At 48.6% G+C, this 18236-nt stretch overlaps 2 protein-coding genes across 2 annotated transcripts; one reads left to right on the top strand and one right to left on the bottom strand.

Moving 5' to 3' along the window:
• Window positions 1-898: 898 nt before the first annotated feature.
• fbxo46 (F-box protein 46) lies at window positions 899-12483 on the top strand. The gene is made up of 3 exons (XM_056610752.1): window positions 899-1323; window positions 5187-5847; window positions 6217-12483. Exons 2-3 carry the CDS (start codon window positions 5353-5355, stop codon window positions 8005-8007), a joined length of 2286 nt encoding a protein of 761 aa, XP_056466727.1. The 5' UTR covers window positions 899-1323; window positions 5187-5352; the 3' UTR covers window positions 8008-12483.
• On the bottom strand, window positions 10210-17929 carry slc5a2 (solute carrier family 5 member 2). Its single transcript, XM_056610753.1, has 15 exons — window positions 17683-17929; window positions 17420-17491; window positions 17109-17213; window positions 16213-16272; window positions 15967-16071; window positions 15686-15791; window positions 15482-15562; window positions 14457-14686; window positions 13964-14099; window positions 12939-13046; window positions 12433-12583; window positions 11938-12106; window positions 11457-11672; window positions 10863-10998; window positions 10210-10709 (listed from the first exon to the last, which is right to left on the bottom strand). The coding sequence occupies exons 1-15, from the start codon at window positions 17794-17796 to the stop codon at window positions 10489-10491; spliced, it is 2010 nt and encodes a 669-aa protein (XP_056466728.1). The 5' UTR covers window positions 17797-17929; the 3' UTR covers window positions 10210-10488.
• Between the last annotated feature and the right edge of the window lie 307 nt (window positions 17930-18236).

Raw genomic sequence — 18236 nt, 5'->3', positions numbered from 1 at the left:
TAATCCCTTGAGTTGGTGCCCTTTATGAGTGGCTGAGTGTCATGAGGTGCCTTGACTGTAAAAAAAAAGAAGGTGTCGCTCAATGTTGATTTTATGCTGACCTGTGATTTTAGTTGAGACAAAAGCCTATGATTCAACAGTTGTAGATAGATATACAGATACAGACAGACAGACAGACAGACAGACAGACAGACAGACAGACAGACAGACAGACAGACAGACAGACAGACAGACAGACAGACAGACAGACAGACAGACAGACAGACTGATAGACAGAACGACAGAGAGACAGACAGATAGACAGACACACAGACTGACAGTCAGACAGACAGACAGACAGACAGACAGACAGACAGACAGTTAAAAAGATATAAAGATTGAAGGATGGATAAATGGAACCATATATAGATTTTGCAGGACCTACTAGAATGATAGCCCCACAGCAAATGCCAATATTAACCCATATATTCTATAATTATTATATTATGCAATATGCATATCACAGATGCAAAACTTTTTCAAACATTTATTACCTGCCTAGCTTGTGCATTATGCCTTAATTTAGGATTCAGTGACCAGAAGATAATAGGCACTAAAATCATCAGGTCACTGAGCTGACCATGCCTGAGTACCACCGTTTGAGAGAATGAATTAGAGGCTGTGAAAGATGAGAAGATGGTCATGGGAGGGTGAGAGAGAGAGAGAGAGAGAGAGAGAGAGAGAGAGAGAGAGAGAGAGAGAGAGAGAGAGAGAGAGAGAGAGAGAGAGAGAGAGAGAGAGAGAGAGAGAGAGAGAGAGAGAGAGAGAGAGAGAGCGTGGGCTAAAGGAGGAGGGGAGTCGTGCCGATGCCATATATGGGCACACCATCGACTCTCTGTTCCTATTGGCTGCGGGCCGTATGGAGCTGCTTGTCAACAAGATGGCCTTCTTCTTCCTACCTTTTTGACACTGATTATTTCAGTAGTCCCAAGTATATACCGTTAAAAGCTCGTGCCACTTCTGAAAATATAACAAGGGAGGGTGTCCTTCAAAGTGTGCTAAAAAAGGCATTGAGTGAGTGGCATCTAGAGTATTTGTGAAGAACTGACAGACTCTGGATAGTAACCCGCGCTAAACAAGGTTGATGAGAGAAGAGCTAGCTGGCTAATGTCGTTAGCCGAAGAGCGAGCTAGCCTAGCTACGTGTCCACGGACCACTCGTGTTACCTGCGGAACACTAGCTGCTGTCGTCTTTTTGAGTCGCTCAGCTGAGACATAAAGCTCGCTATCCAGTTGTCATCAACGATTTTCCAGGCCAAAACTCGCTTTGGACTTGGACGTTAAGGTAAGACGAGTAGCTATTGCCCAATAACCAACTAGCTAGCACATTTAGCCAACTTGCTAATTGCATGGTTGTTGGTCTTCTTCTAACAGGTGAGTTGGGTTAGTTACAGGTGAGTTAGGTTATTGCAACGCTGTTCGATTAGGTTTGCTAGTGAGGATGCTAGTAAGTTTGATGGGCTCCTGACTTTGGGATCCATCAAACATGGGTTGACCAGTTACTGGTGGTAAAGAGCTAACTCCGGCTGTTCTGGAGATATGTCGCAACGAATGCTGTTGCCTTTAGAAACTCCTCGTTATGTTGTGTTAAATGTACTGCTATGTTGTTTGTCGGAACATGGCCGTTGCACGCTTTTTAGGTACATTTCTTTGCAAATAATGAAGAAAAATAAGTGTAAATACTGTTAATATAACTTCCTATTCGTTACACCCACTTTGAGGCTTGTGCTGAAACGAACTTGATTATTGGAAACTAGATAGAAAATGAAACAACAGTTGGCGAAGGCAAGGTGATGAACAACATTTATATTTAGAGATTATTCACTGTTGGATTTTAACTTTTAATCTTTTAATACAGTGACGCTTGCGTTGCTGTATTTTATGTGTATTGTGTTTTATGCCATTACATGTCCATGTCAAGAAACCTTTGGATCACGCCTTTGTGATTGGGAAATTGTGCTGTCAGAGTGCAAGTGTGTTATGATGGCAGCTTAATGTCACAGTCAAATACTACAGCCCAGTTGGCCAGTTGGTGTCCCACTCCAGATTCATTTGCAGAATGACCACTTTAGACAGTTGTGTTGGAGGGCGATGCAGTCAGCGCCATTGTTGAATTTGACAGTTTGTTGAAGAGCCAGCCGTCTGGCCATACTCCTGTTGCACTGTCTCCCCAAGCGCTAAGGGACTGTGTAAATGCTTTCACACATCCACAGAAGCGGGACTTGAGCGGAGGGTGTTTTGGAAATGTATCATTGGCCTGATTGGACAGTGTGACTGAGGCTGTGAATAAAAGTATACCATTGGGGCAAATACAGGATGTATTGTATCATGTATGACTGGTATTTTTTTCTAAAGCTAAGGTTAGATTAGGCTAAATGAAGATCCATGCCAAATGGCCTTAAATTAACAGATCCATTGAAAACCAAGGGTTATTGCTATTGACCATGTACAGATCCTCATTCAACTGGAGTTGGGTGTGTGTGGTTAAGTGTGCACGCTCATCAATGAGACCTAGGGAGAACGCTTAATTGTCCATTGCTTGTTACCAACAGAGGCTTTGATGAAAGATGTTCAGTGTTGACATTTATTGCCCTGATGCTAACAAAGGAGCAGCACAAGGAGCACAGCAGCGGTGGCAGGACTCTTATTTTGTATCTGCTCAGTTTATATAATTGTACATCACTGCTCAAGTATGTTTTTAGGCGCTAGAAATTTGATGGACTAATGTTTATGCCCCCTAAAAAGTAGAGCTGAGGTCCAGAGGTTGACCGTTGGATGACCATAAAATAATTTATGTTTAACCTTTTTTAATTGTGAGCTGAATATTTGTTATTGTTCCAGCCTTAAGTGAGGCTTTTGTAAATTGTTAACTTACCCTGCTGTATTTGCAAAATGCACCAAATCCATCGAGCAGTAGTTATTGTAGCTAGGGTAGGCAATTTGGAGTAACCCACCATAACAGATTTTGAAAGTATCCAACATGAAAGAAATCCCACCCCTCCCTTCAAGCCTCACTCCAAAGCCACTTCCCCAAAACATGTGATTAGCTCGCTAGCCTAATCAATATCTCGGCCTAGCCTACTTTCTACCTTTAAGGTAGGTAGAATTCTGTCCAGGCAGAAGGGAATTATTACAGGCCTGCTATCAGATCCCAGATTATTTTCCTTTTTTGTCAGAGCGTTTGATTTATAGATTGCTGTTGGGATTTTAAGAGAATTATACATATTTGACAAAAAATGTGTAAAATAAATTGCCTACCCTAGCTTTAAACCTTGTATCAACCTAAATGGACTTCAATGAGCCATCTGTGAGTCGGAGGGTGGGATAGGAGAGTGGTATAACAGTTGAATACCACTAGAAGAGGTCAGGAGGAGGGGTCACCATTCTCAATGCAGCATTAATCTGTCCGCTGTTCACCAGCCTCTGATGCTGTGTTATTAGGGAAGCAGAATTTTCAATTGGTTCAACCAGTTTGTGTGGGGTTGTCCTTTTGACTTTTACACCTCTCAGCCATGCCATTGGTACAAATGTTCTACCCAGATAGATGGCAAAACACGGATATGCTTTTAAGGCTGTGGATTACCAGGTGAATAGACGTTGACTGGAACGGTACCAGAGAAACCAGTTCACTGGATCGTGTCTTATTTTTTGCCTTGTGCCAGATGACGTTTCATCAATCAGATATTTTTTAATTAACGAAGGTCGTGCACTCTTTCAAATTAATGCACATAAATATAATTGAATTATCCAAGACAGGGAATTTGGGATGGTTTATAATGCTAGCCTAGTCCTACACAGAGACTTACAAAATGTGCTCCTACATCACAGAACTGGCTCAACTGGATGAGCTGTAAGAGAAACACACCTACCTGTGCTGCATCCGCCTTCACATTCACTTGGATTAAAAGACAATCAAAAAGGATTGATGTGTGTTTAAAATGTGTGATGCCGATAAACTTGTATGATGTGTGTTACTGTACCCTCCAGCAAGTATACGCAATTACGCATGCAAGGGTATGGACAGCAGAGCAACTGTTATCCGTTGTTATGGTGTAGTGTTCAAACATTTTGTGGTTCTGAAGTCCTTTTTTAATGGACCTGTGTAAATCCTGCATAAAAGGGTAGAGTATCTAAGCCTTTGCTAAATGAATGACTTGTTCTCATTTATGCCATGGTAGATTCACTCCTGATTGAAAGTCATTCTCTCTGGCAGAGCTTGTCTCACAAAAGCACATGCGTGAATGCAACTGTTTTAATGATGGGCGCTACAGATAAACTTTTGACTCAAAGTTGCTCTCCTCCACCATAAGAACTATAGTTTACCAGCATAGTTTGCAGTCTCAGAGTAGGTATTTGGACCGAATGCAAACAAAAACACTTAACAAGAAGTGCAGCTAGCGTTTCAAGCTGTTCCACAGCTGAGGTCTTAAAACAAGCAGTGAGTTAAACATGTTGCACCATCACCACTTGTTCTCCCCCCCCCCTTATCTCCTTTATAAGCACATGCCGGCACGTTCTTGGCAACCCTACAGCTGGCAATGTATGACGCACATGCAAAGCACTGTGGGTAGACTTAAGCCCTAACCCTACACCCCCGACCTAGCTTGTAGTGAGGACACGATGATTGGAGGAAGGATAAGGAAAGGCTGCAACCCCCGACATACACACACGTATACGACAGACCCACATACACATGATGACACTCAACCAATATGCTAAAAATAGGGCTGCCTGCCCCACCCTGTGTGGCGTCTCATTGGTCAAGTCCTCTTTGAAGTACAGAGGGAGTGTTAAATCCTTTTTTGTCCTCGACTGCCTCATCCCTCTAGTCAGACGGCCCCAGACAAAGAGTCTGAAAGGAGATCCCTTTAATTTGATTGAGAGCCTGCATAGAGAATTGATCCCCACTTGATGTTCCTCTGTTCCAGCTATTGACTGCCTTCTAGTGTTGGTTGAGCTGACCTGGCTGCTTTCTGCTCGTGTTCTCCTATGCAAAAAAAATGAATGACCTCCACGAGGGATTGAACCTGCCTGTGAACCGATTTCTCTGCGTGATTATAAACGGTTGTTTTATTTTTTTATGACCTCACTGACAATTTTCCCTTCTCCCTCTCCATTCTCCCTCCCTGTCCTCCCCTCTGCCTCCAGATTACTCACAGATTGTATGCCTGTGGTCGCTGCTGATCTGGGTGGCACACAGCGCCCGCCAGTTTGGCACTGGGACAGGGGGGCGGGGAGAGCATGAGGAGTCCAGCCTCGGGTTCCTGCCGGCCAGCCTAGATGCCGTTACGCCCTGTGGGCCGTCCGCTCCCTGATGGACCGAGACACCTTCTCCCACATCCGCCTGCTGTGCCCCCGCCCCTTCGGCACGTACTCTCAGAACAAGGCCCGCGGTGCCGGCTCCGCCGCCAGCGTTGGCGGGACACGGGGCTGCCCCGGCTCCCCTTCCCTCTGCAAGGCCGAGCCCTCTGCCACGGGCCGCGGGCCGCCAGAGGGCGGCGGCGGCGATGAAGGGTGGCAGTCCGCGGTCGGGGAGCAGGGGGAGAACGTAGCCGCGGCACAAGACGACGATGCGGGTTCAGAGAACACGCCCCCGGACCTCCCCTCCCCTCCCTCCAGTGCCAGCCCGGCGCCCGCGCCCCCCTCCGCCCCGCCCTCGCCCCCTTCCTCCGGGGCCCAGATGGAGGAGGGCCGCGTGCTGCTGGACACCTGGTATGTCATCAAGCCGGGGAACACCAAGGAGAAGATAGCCTTCTTTGTGGCGCACCAGTTCAGTGGAGCAGGACTACAGAGACCCAGTGCCATGAAGGTGAGCAGTGGCCTGCTTCAGGCAACAATCAACAGAATACAAACATGAACATGCATGGAGGGAGGATGCAAACCTATGCACTGGCAGCTGATGTTGGGCGCTATATCACACCCGATATTATCTATTGGCTTCACTGAAAATAATGAAAAGCTAAATGCTGTATAAACATAACTAGAGGAATAAATGCAATCACATTGAATTGACAAAGTTCCTGTTTACCCTGGACAGCTAAACAAATATTTACTTACCCCTGTGGAAAATGTTGTATTCTTCCGGCATGATCAGGGTTCCTTTCCTCACTGGGGCACATGGTAGCATCAGCTATTAACCATGATGAATGATGCTCATGATCTTCCCCCCCCCCCCCAGGTGAAGGGTAACTGGGCAACGGACTGCAGCAAGGCCAAGCGGCGAAGGCGCTGTTCCTCCTATGACCCTCCGACCCGCCCCCTGGCCTCCTCGGACCCCCAGCTCGACGAGACGCCGCCGGACGGGGTGAGCGAGACGGACCTCCTGTCCGTGGCGGAGATGGTGGCTCTGGTGGAGCAGCGGACTGCCATGGCCCTACAGGGCATGGTCGCCTCCCAGGACCACCTGCAGCCCAGTCACCAGCTCACCACTGGCCAGGGCCTCTCCGTCCACCAGCACACCCTCCTCCGGAGCTCCGTGTCGGACCCCAACCCTATGGTCTTCTCGTCGGAGGGTCCGGACTCCGGGCCTCCATCGGACAACGACGAGGACTCCTCGTCCCCCATCCGGACGGACCAGGAGGAGCAGGATGACGAGCCCTGCAAGGTGGCCGACGCCATAGCCCTCTTTGAGTCCCAGAACCAGGAGAATCAGCTGAGGCTGGCCTCGGGCTCCACAACCCTATCGGAGCCGTCCGACCCGGTGAGGGCCCGCGGGGGAGGAGGGGAGCCAGGGCTCTGCAACAAGGCCACCCCCCCGCCCCCGACTCAGTGTCACGGCGAGGTGAGGATCGCTTTCCGCGTGTCCAGTCTGGACCCGCGGTCCCAGTCGGAGCCCGCCGGCCGGCCCCGCTGCATGTTCATGAGCTGCGGCGCCGGCGCCGGCCAATCGGGGGCCAGGGCCAAGGAGAAGATCACGTGTGACCTCTACCAGCTGGTCAGCCCGTCGTCGCGGGACCCCAGCGGCCTGCTGCTCGCCAAGCCAGACGGAGAAGCGGCCTACCACGCAGACAGGCAGGCCTGCCGCTGCCCGGAGCCGGGCCAGGAGCTCCCCAATGCGGAGAAGAAGGGCGTGGGGAGGGAGCGGATGACGGGCTTCCACGTGGAGGTGGTGGTGACGGGCGCCGTGGACCAGTGCGTGTTCTACGGCAAGGACAGCACGGAGAACGTGCAGGAGGAGACGGTGTGCTTCGCCATGCCGGGCGGCGGGGTGGACCTGTCGGCCGACGACCCCCCTCCCGGCCAGCTCTTCTTCCTCCAGCCCCCCCGGGGGCCGGAGGAGGACGGCAAGGGACCGGGCCCCGGCGTGTCAGGAATGTGTTCTTTGGACTGCACCAACGGCGGTGGCGGCGGCAGCAGCAGCGGCGCGGGCAGCCCCGGCTCGCTGGTCGCGGTGGGCCCCGGGGAGCGGGCGGCGCGGCCCGACTCGCCGCTGGCCGGCGGCGGCGTGGCGGCGGACGACTGTTCGGACCCTTCCCTGTGCCGCCTCTACCGCCACGTCTCGCATGACTTCCTGGAGATCCGCTTCCAGATCCAGCGGCTTCTGGAGCCACGGCAGTACATGCTGCTGCTGCCCGACCACATCATGGTCAACATCTTCTGCTACCTGCCCACGCGCGCCCTGGCCGCGCTCAAGTGCACCTGCCACGACTTCCGCTCGCTGATCGAGACGTACGGCGTGCAGGCGGTGGACTCGCGCTGGAACCAGGACCCGCTGTACCGCGAGGACCCCTGCAAGCAGTGCAAGCGGCAGTACGAGCGGGGCGACGTGTCGCTGTGCCGCTGGCACCCCAAACCTTACCACCACGACCTGCCTTACGGACGCTCCTACTGGATGTGCTGCCGGCGCACAGACAAGGACACGCCGGGCTGCCGCGTCGGCCTGCACGACAACAACTGGGTGCAGCAACCCGCCGACGGCAGCCAGTCGGTGCGCGCCAAGCGGGAGGAGCGCAGGGAGGAGGCCAGGTAGAAAGAGGGAGTGCAACCCCCCCCCCCCTCCTGCCCTTCGGCTTGGCCCCCCACCCTCTGTTTTTAGAGGAGCAGAAGAGAGCACAGGGACGGCTCGGCACTCTCTAGGACTCAACGTGTCCTGAGTTTTCTCCTGCACTCCACTATCGTTTGTCCTTTTTTAGAGGGAGGAGGGCCAGGGCGAGGGGTTCAGAAGAAGAGCTGTGTCTCCTTCACTGTACCGACCCCTCGCTCTCCCTCTCGCCCCGACTTTACTGCAGCGATGTGACGTAGTATTACCACGGTTGGGGTCCCCTCCTGCTGCTCTGCACACTGTCTGCTGCCCCCCCCCCTGTCTTTGATTCAATGTTCCTTCCAATACTCCATACTTGGCCGTTGAGTGCTCCCATGTGAATGCCCCGCAGTAAACCTGACTCACGATTAGCATTCATAACAACGTGACGCATAGAAATGTAATGTTGCGCTTACTTAGTGACCATACTCCTGCTATGGCCAAATATCTCCTCATCCTCGTTGAGTTTGCGCGTTGTGAGTTGTGTCCATAACCCCTCCATGTTAGCTGTGCAATGGTGCTTCAGAGGGATGAACGGCACAGGGTCATAAAGAGATCTGCTTTCTTTATTTTGGGGTGATGGAATGTACAGCATTGTTGTAGAAATGTGATTGTATAGAGCTAACTTGCGTATAATTTTTCTCTTCCGTTGAACAAGGCTGCCACTCACACTTTGTCCCGTTGTCATGGGTTTCTTTCTATCTATGAATGTGCTGTAATATTATTGTCTCTTCTACATCCCCTTCCCTCATTGATAATGCTGCTGAAATCATTGCCTCTGACAGGAACGTTAACTCGGTAATAGCCATACTAGTGGTCAACGAGAGGCTCTCGTCTCCCTTTTCACCCCCCAACCCTAGCCTAGTTTACTGGCCCCTCTGATGTCTGTCCTCGCCATCCGGTCGGAGTGGACCCCAACCTTGCTGAGTGCACATAGGAGAATCAAACCAGGGACTTACTGGTTTACAAAGGATTATGGGAGATGGTCTATGAAATAAACACTAGGGTGGAATGGGAGAAAAGCAACTTGATGTCACTTTGCAAAGGCCCGATGTCACTTTGTATGGATTGATTGACTTGCTTATTTGCTATTTTAGTTTTACTTTGTTTGGTTTTTATAAGGATGGGTGTGTCAGAGAATGTTTGTTTATTTTGAAGACAGAGTTCCCAGTACCAAGTATCGCATCACCCCGCCACCTCGGAAACCTGTTTTATTTTCTATCAGATTTAACTGCCAAATCTCATTTACCCTCAATTTGGTTCGATCCGATAAAGGTTTGCTGAAGCGGTTTATGCTTTGCAGCAGGTGAAAGGACCAGATTTCTCCACACCAGCTTTCAGCCTTAATACCCCCTCCCGCACACACACACACCCCTATACCCTCCCCTGGAGAGAATATGGCATCGGATACCTCACAAAGATTACGCATTTTATCAGGGGTCGCAGCAGCCCGTCTGTCCTTCTGATCGGGCGCTGCGCTCCGTGCAGACGTTTTAAAGGGCCCTCTGTGGCCTGTGGACGGCTCCTCATTCCCTCAGCCTCCTCTCCATCCCTTTTTAAACGCACCCAATTAGCTCTGCTAGCTGACCAGACTGGACCTGTGTACAAGACCGACCTGGTGAATGATACGAGACTGCATGGAAACAAGCGTGGGGGGGGGGGGGGGGGGAAAACAGAAGCGTGGGAGGCACGGGAGAACTTTGTAGGTTCCTGATGTGTACAATGCTATTGGGAAATGTGTGCTTAAATAAAAACAATTGATGATTAAACTGGACACCTGTACTGTGCTTGGTTTCTGACCGTGCACAACGGAGTGGTAGCGTTATTGTGGTAGTAAAGCTCAACGTGGAAAATTGTCTTATCATTAGGTAGCAAGGACACACGGTGTGTGGGTTGAAGCTTGTATGATAGATGGACTTCACTGCTTGGATTTTATTCAAATCTTTCCAGGCGCTCACTGAGATTCCCTGTCCATTTTAAAGTAAAGAATGTGCAGCTTCACAATTTCATCAGAAGGTAACGGAAGATGGTAATGGCTTTATAACTTGACACCATTTGAGGATCCGGGAATGTGCTTGGTTGCAACCCAACGTTATTGATCACAACCTATAGTGAATGCAGACTGGTGTAAACCAGCCAAGAACCAAAGTGATATCTATTGCATGTTAGTTTGCTTAGATATCACTGCTTAGATATTTTTTGAAGATTACTCTTCAAAAATGTTAGCACATTTCTTTTAATGGTAGAGAACAAAAGTGTTAGTGTAAACAACCAAGACAGCTAGGCCAAATTACATTTAACAAAGCATACATTTAATTCATCTTTTTAACTTGCCCTAAAAATGTAAATGAATTTCAGGATATATGTTTGACCGACTTTATTTGGTATACAATCATGTACTTTTTAATGCTAGGTCTCATTCTGGTGGAACTATGCAAAGTAACCCCACATGAAGACGGCGACAGCCATCATGATGATGGCGTTGGCATCTACAAAGTGCTTCCACATGGGGTCCTCACTGATATCAGGCAGTTCTTCTGGCGCCTCAGCCACTTCCTGGTCAGTGTGCTTCGGGGTCTGGGAGCCGCCGTCCATGCCACAGAACCATCCAATCAGGCGCCGGATACCAGACTTGACTTTCCTTGGAGCCGCTAAGAGAAATACAAAATTGGTATAGGCAGATTTAAGCATACCTAATTATATAAAAGGTTAATGATTGGTTCAATGTTAGCTAATCAAGCTAGTATATGCTGCTATGTCATTCTTCTTGATTGCGTCAGTCATTTTAATCTTGTGGATCTCACCTGGGTCACTTTCAGCCTTTTCTCTTTTCCTCTGTTCCACCTCTCTGCGTCGTGTTTTCCTTCTCTCCTCCTCCTTCCAGTCAAGGTCCTCCCTCTCCTCTTTGGAGTGACGTAGGCTGAACACCAGACGATGGAGCTGTGAGCAGGAAAGCAACACTTAGTGCCAACGACGCACAAGTATTCACTGTCCTGCACTCATTCAACCAAAGACTTGGCATAATCGTATATAAAATGATAAATGAATTCATTACTTTAACTCCCGGCAGGGAGGACCACGTTGGACTACATCTTGCCTCCTTCAAGGGTACATTCTTGTTAGCTTGAGTCTGGTGCAAGTGAAAAAGGAGCGGGGACACAGCGAGGAGCTGTCATACTGAGAACAGCGTTTCCAATCTTACACAATGGTTCCTTTGCTAGAGAAGGGTGTTCCTCAAATTGTCTCCAGACCCTCTCCAAGCCTGCTCCTGGGAGGGATTGGCTTGCTAGACAATATCATCTTCCAATAAGATGCACGCCATCTGCTCATGATGTCATGCACACACAGCTGTAACAGGGTGCGGTTGCCAGATGACACAGAGAGATAGAAGCACTGACGTGTTGGGCGTTCAGGGGCTCGGTGCTGTAGCTGACCAGCAGCACCAACACGGAGGTGCAGAGGAAGAGCAGCACGGCAAAGTACAGGTAGTGGACGCCGCAGATCACAGCCGGGCAGGCCGAGGGGAAAAGGCAGCTGCCCGTACCGAACCAGAACTCTGGAACCATCCGACACAGACCCATCGCCAGGCCTCCCATCAGACCCCAGAATGCACCCTGGTGTTGAGAGACAAGGAGAGAGAGAGAGAACAGTAGACATTTTTAATAATGTGGGCTCATGAAGTGCACTTCCTGGGATAATGTACTGAGTGTCAGAACTTGAATACGAGTAATTATATTTATTTCATATATATTTCATCACATGTAAAACCTTTTGGAATATTTATTTGACTCAGACTCAAACAACAGCAATTTGCAGTGTAATACGGTTCCTAGTTAATTATGCATGAAAGGGCATTGGTGTCACAATACATAAGCTCACCGGTTCATTGACCCGCCTAACAAACACGGCCAGGAAGAAAACTGATGCGATGGGCGGGGCCAGATAGCTGGTCACTGATTGGATGTAGTCAAACAGCTGACCACTCTGGGCGGCCTGCACGACTGGTATCCAACAGATGCTAACGCCCACTATGACCAGTACCCAGATTCTGAGGAAGGAATGACAAGGTGGAAATACAGGTTGATAGAGGAGGGAAAGTATATTTCTAATTGGGACAAGGTAAGATAATGAGTCATAAAGGAAAAACTAAACTTTTAGCTCGGGAGGATCCAAACTATTGAATGACTTTTGTGAACTTGGTTCAGAAAGAGGGATCTATCAAACAAAGAAATATCAAAGCTCTTTCTCAGGCTTCTTTTCCAATGGAGTGCTTTGAGTGGCATCCAACACAGAGCAAATTAATAGGGTAGGATAGAGCGACATGACAAAGAGAGCCCCTTAAAGGGACCGCCGGAGGCCCTTGTTGACCCTGACCTTCCCACGAGCATGAGCTCGCTCTCAGCGGCCTGCGGTCGCAGACGGGTCCAGATGTCCATGGTGAAGAGGGTGCTGCTGCTGTTGAAGATGGAGGCCAGGGAGGACATGAGGGCCGCCAGCATCACAGCCAGCATCAGACCACGCAGCCCTGAGGAGGGAGAGAGAGAGGGGGAGAGAGAGGGATGGACACAGGGAAAATTCTGAAATATTTAGTGGAAATATTTGGTTGAATTATCATCCAACCTCATTGAAATGAAGGTGAATGAGACTTTTAGGCTATTTCAAAGACTAGAGTATAGTAAAAAGAGGGATCACAGCTTTTAAAAGGAATGCAATTGCGTGAATGGTCAAAGAACAAAAATGTTGATTGCGGTGAAGTGATGTTATCTATATATATATATAGATAACATCACTTCACATTATATACATTATATAGTATATATATTATATAGAATAAAAAGTTTTTTTGTTAAAGGTCAGGTAACTTAAATGTGTGCATGTACCGTTTGGCATGACGGAGACCACCAGTTTAGGATAGGCGATGTTGGAGCACCCCACCTCAGTCCCACATACCCGCTTACACACCTCGGGAACCACGCAGCCCACCTCGTCTGGTAGTGGACACAGAGACAGCCGTAACACACACACACACACACACACACACACACACACACACACACACACACACACACACACACACACACACACACACACACACACACACCTGAATTTTGTGGAACTGACTTTGAGCGTCACCAATGGGACTGATCTTTTGCTTCGTGTCTTCCAATATACAAAAAACTATACAAAACAAAGCAACAGTCAAAGCTTGTCAAAGAACAAAACCAAGTAGAAACCATCTTTGTTGCACATGGCGGTATCTATAACATCCTAACTGAGTTTAGAAGCAGCTAGCAAATTAAATTACATTACACACTTCACCCTCAACTCAGCTAACATGAAGTCATGTAATGGGAGCTCTTTTGGTTCAGCTCATTCTTACAGTTGACATTTGGTTGGCAGGCCGGTCCAAACCAGTCTATACCTCTTTCCCACTCTACTTCTGAACTCCTCCATCACGACATGCACTTTGTACACTATGATGAAAAGTAAGGCAATTTCATGGTAGAGCAGCTGGTAGAAAGGAGCCAATATTGTTTTTTAAATGAGTGCCAGGTGGTGATAGTGAACTAATTAGATGTTGCATTGTCCTTCAGATTGAATGTGTTTTTTTTAGTTTCTCTCCAAGGTTATGCAGCACATGCCACTGAAAGAAGAAGCCATACTATACCTCGTCATAAGACTCTCTGACCCTGCGTGTTTGTCACGTTAATTATTAATTAACAGATTTTGCCACTGTGACAATAACAATGCACGCGCGCGCGCGCACACACACACACACACACACACACACACACACACACACACACACACACACACACACACACACACACACACACACACACACACACACACACACACACACACACACACACACACACACACACACACACACACACACGCAGACCTGGGAAGAGCACCCTGCTGATCATGCCGGGGAACACCATGAGGAACATGGGCAGCAGCTTAAGGTATCCGCAGAGGATGCAGCCGGCCTTCACGTCGGTGAGGCTGCGAGCCGCCAGGCACCGCTGGACAATCACCTGCACACAGAGGGACAGAACCAACCGATGGTATGGAGTTTGGCTCAAGGTATGTGCCGTTCGACTCGCCATCTCAATAGATTTATCCGATTTCTTCTAACAAAGGTAGTTATTGTAAGTCGCTTTTGATAAAAGCATCTTCTAAATGCCCTCAATGTATATGCAGATGTAGATACACTTAGTTTGTACAAATTTCAGTCAGAGGAATACATTGTTCTTCTCTTGTGAGGAGAAGTGTTCGAGTAAGTTCCATATTTCACTGTGCACGTCTTCACTTCCATCCACTAGCCATCTATGTGCCATCCATCTATTCTGCATTTCCTTATGCCTGCAGCCTTTAATCTGGTGGGGTCCCACCTGGTCCGTGCACCAGTACCAGCCCCCCACGATGGCGATCCCAAACAGCACCCCGGGCCAGGGCAGGTCCCCCTCCACCGGGTCCCGGAGCAGCTGGAAGGCGTCCGGCCGCGGGGTGTAGCAGCGGGCCGAGATGTTGTAGCGCTGGGGGTCAAGGGACTCGGTGGCGTTGGGCAGTGCAGTGCTGTAGCGGGCCAGCAGGGCGGCATAGCCCCCCACCTTGGAGAACGCTAGAAGGAGGCGGAGACAGACCGAGACAGGAGGGCGTGGTGGGAGGTGAGAAGGGGTGTGGGTACGAGGCAGGAGGGTTGGGAAGGGGCGGAAAATATTGGCACTGTGTGATGATGCAGCAGCTATGGCCGTCTGTTTGCGGGGCTCATGCGGAAGAGACCGGCCTGTACTGCCTCTAATGGGCTTTGGCTGGTTGCCGGTTAGCTGGACGCAGAAAGACTCAACATTAGACCCTTCTCACAGCGGTGTCATCGTAGGACAAACACCAGTGTCGCTCAAGAACACTTAACACGATGGGGCAGCTACTTTTAAATACCAGGGCACTGTAGGAGATTAAACTAGTGGAGGACGCACACATTGACGACTGGTCCTCCCTGTCACAGAGCTGTCACTGCAGGTAAACACATTAGCCAATAGCCTCCAAGATTTACAATGGGCAGGCAGGTATTTACGTCTGTCAAAGCACCAGTCAATGCTTGTCATCTTCCCCAGTGTGGTCTACTACTCTGCCTTAGTTCTTACAAGGAGCAAACCCTTTATTCGGGCTATTATTGCTTTTAGCGCAGGCGCTATAATAAGTGCCTTTGAATAACTCGGGTTCCAGTATATGAATATACATGCATAAATACATGAAATCAATTTAAAAAGGAACCCACTTATCGTTGAGATTCCCACCTCTGCGTCCGACTCCCACGTTGTCTACTAATGAAGGAATAATTGACAGTTGCTGCCATTAATTTAAACAGTCATCAGACCCACTCCCCATTGTGATTGGCTGAACAATATGTACTTACAGAAGGCAGTCAGGACAACCGCCCCGGCAATGATCACCAGCGTCTGAACCATGTCCGTGTACATCAGAGCAGCCAGTCCACCTGATGCACACACGCACACACACACAAACTTAATAAGACCCTTGAGAAATCCAATGTAGAGGTTCTGGACACCCATATTATTATTATTTGACGACCCGCACGTCCACACCGACACACGCGTACCTGTGATAGTGTATAGAGCTGTGATGGACAGAAGGGCGATGACAGCCACGTAGATGTTCCACCCTAAAGCCTGTTGTATGAACACAGCTCCAGAGAACATGTCCACCTGGAACACAACAAGCACATCCATATCGTATACTCACAACCATCTTTCGTCTTCAGCCCACATACGAACGTAGAAAGGACACAACGTCAAACTCTACTCTTTCAGCAGCACAGAACAGGAGTTGATGACGTGTTCTAGGACTTGTTGGAGCTCTGGGTAGGATGTGGGGACTCACAGAGATCTTGGTGAAAATGTAGAGGAACAAGGAGATGACGGAGAGGTACAGGCTAATCCTGGAGCCACCAAACCTCTTCTTCAGGTACTGGGGCATTGTTATCACCTAGGAGAAATAAAGGTAGCAGAGGTCAAGTGACCTACTCCACCTTACCCAACCTTGTATTTATAGATAGCTATTAAAGTATTTAGTGTGATGTGTGTATCGCGTAAACTGATAATTAAGATGAAGGGTGGGACCACTCACCCCAGCTGTGAGGTAGACGGGTACAAACAGCCAGCCAAGCAACAGCACAATAAACAAGGCCTGGTACATCCAAACAAACACAACATCAGATTAAAACATAGAAGCTTCTACTAGACACGAAAGTGACTGTTGAACAACAAGTGACTTTGTCAACCACACAACCAAGGTCGGTGGAATTTGCTTTCTGTACAGCATGGACGGTACATAAGCTAAGTTTGGTGTGAATCTATAACAGAGACATTGTAAACTTTACATTAAATACAGTAACCCACAGACAATATAAGCAGGACTCGAAAGTTCTTGAATGCAGGAACATTAGTGGTATGGGTTCAGACGTCTGAAGGGCAGTCTGAAAGAAAACGGTTTTTCAAAGCGGGATGATTTGGTTGACAGGGACCTACAGCGCCCCCCACTGGGCAACAGATGGCAGAGGGGAGGGCAGGGGGAGAGAAGTCTGAGGGTTTTCTTGGCCCTTGTGGTTCTGTGTTTGCGATATAATGATGGAATAAAATTAACTTGTCCCTGGCTCCCCATGTGTCCTTAGTCCTTCAGTCCCGACCCCAACATTAATAAACGTCTTTATCAATATTGCAGCAATCAACAATGCCTTCAGGGTGTAAAAACATGGAAAGTCAATAAAGACAGACCAGCTGTAAGACTCGGGGCTAAACTCAAGGAAATAATGAGCCACTGGAACATAATGAACATTAAAACGTTGGTTAATTCACTGGTTTCTATCTAATGATTAAGGTTTGCCATATGCTCTGCGACCCACTCAAAATGCCCTCACAACACACCAGTGGAGAGTCACTGATTTACAGTAAGGGGCTGCAAATGGTCCTGGTGATTCATCAACTCATTCGGTGTCATGCTTTACCGGCGTGCACACAACTTACGTTCCATTCAAAGCTTCCCACGGCGATCCCGCTAGCAGCCCCTGTGCCGGCCAGGCCCACGAAGTGACCGCTGCCGATGTTACTGGCGAACAGGGATGCACCGACCTGAAACACACCAACCAACAAACTATGCTATCTCATACGCACACACAATATTGTCAGGTTCAACTATGCTACCACACACACACACACGCACACACACAATCATCCAAACTAGTGGTGTATTTTGCACCCCATGTACTGTGGAAGTACAGTAAAAGTAGGATGGAAGCACATATATACTCCAGTTGTGTATGTGGTGTTAAACTCACCGGCCACCAGGTCATGGTCCGACCGGCCAAGAAGTATCCCCCCACAGTGGAACGGTTGGTCCGGAGCATGGACTGGAAAAACAGACCAACAGAGCATTGTTTTTATTTATTTAAAAGAGCAGCTTTTGATTCGGTTCAGAGGTTTGGACACTAAGCTGATGCATAGAGCCTAAAGCACAGAGCCAAGTTATTTAGTTTTGGATTATTGGGAAAGGTAGGGAAGGTAGGCTGAAGGTATTTCTAACAAATTGAAGGGCACTCACCCATATCCCCACGCTGATCACCAGGATAAAGTACCCGATAATGACGGAGATGTCTGCAGCGTTGCTGATGGTGGTCGCCCCAGGTGAGGCGGACTCCACGGGAGGACTCTCCATCTTCTGTATCTCGTCTTACGCGGTCAACTCTCACACTGATGAATAGTCCAGCTTGACTTGCTTACTTCTAATGGTCTAGCGTAAAAGAAAAAACAAGGTACTTTATCATTCGAAAGAATGGAGGAAATGTCCAATGACTTGACAGCAACACATGCTGGTTGAATGCCCTGTGGATGCAGACCTTTGAGCACAAGAGGCAACCAGCAGAATCAGCACTAATGGCACTAAATATTAACACAGAACTGTTGGAAAACTGCTGTTCTATAACAGATAGGTTAGCATTTCCAAGACCTCCCTCGTATGCTTCTTACATAACCTAACAAACTATGAGGGCCCCTGAAATTAACCCGCACAAGCAACACATCTCGGTCGTTTGTGTCTTTTTCTCCAGTTATCAAAAAAGTGCACAGTTTAAGACAATATTTAAGCAAATAGTTATT

This window comes from Gadus chalcogrammus, chromosome 16, assembly GCF_026213295.1.
Source record: "Gadus chalcogrammus isolate NIFS_2021 chromosome 16, NIFS_Gcha_1.0, whole genome shotgun sequence".
Lineage (NCBI taxonomy): Eukaryota > Metazoa > Chordata > Actinopteri > Gadiformes > Gadidae > Gadus > Gadus chalcogrammus.
This window is presented reverse-complemented; position numbering and strand designations above follow the sequence as displayed.

Bases quoted from the DNA above. Each gene is read 5' to 3' on its own strand.
- fbxo46 (XM_056610752.1), top strand. From the start codon at position 5,353: ATGGACCGAGACACCTTCTCCCACATCCGCCTGCTGTGCCCCCGCCCC. The intron at 5,848-6,216 runs GTGAGCAGTGGC...CCCCCCCCCCAG, and splicing joins AGAGACCCAGTGCCATGAAG to GTGAAGGGTAACTGGGCAAC.
- slc5a2 (XM_056610753.1), bottom strand. From the start codon at position 17,796: ATGGAGAGTCCTCCCGTGGAGTCCGCCTCACCTGGGGCGACCACCATC. The intron at 17,492-17,682 runs GTGAGTGCCCTT...CTGTTTTTCCAG, and splicing joins TGATCAGCGTGGGGATATGG to TCCATGCTCCGGACCAACCG. The intron at 12,107-12,432 runs GTCAGGGTCAAC...TTCCTTCCTCAG, and splicing joins GAGCTCATGCTCGTGGGAAG to AATCTGGGTACTGGTCATAG.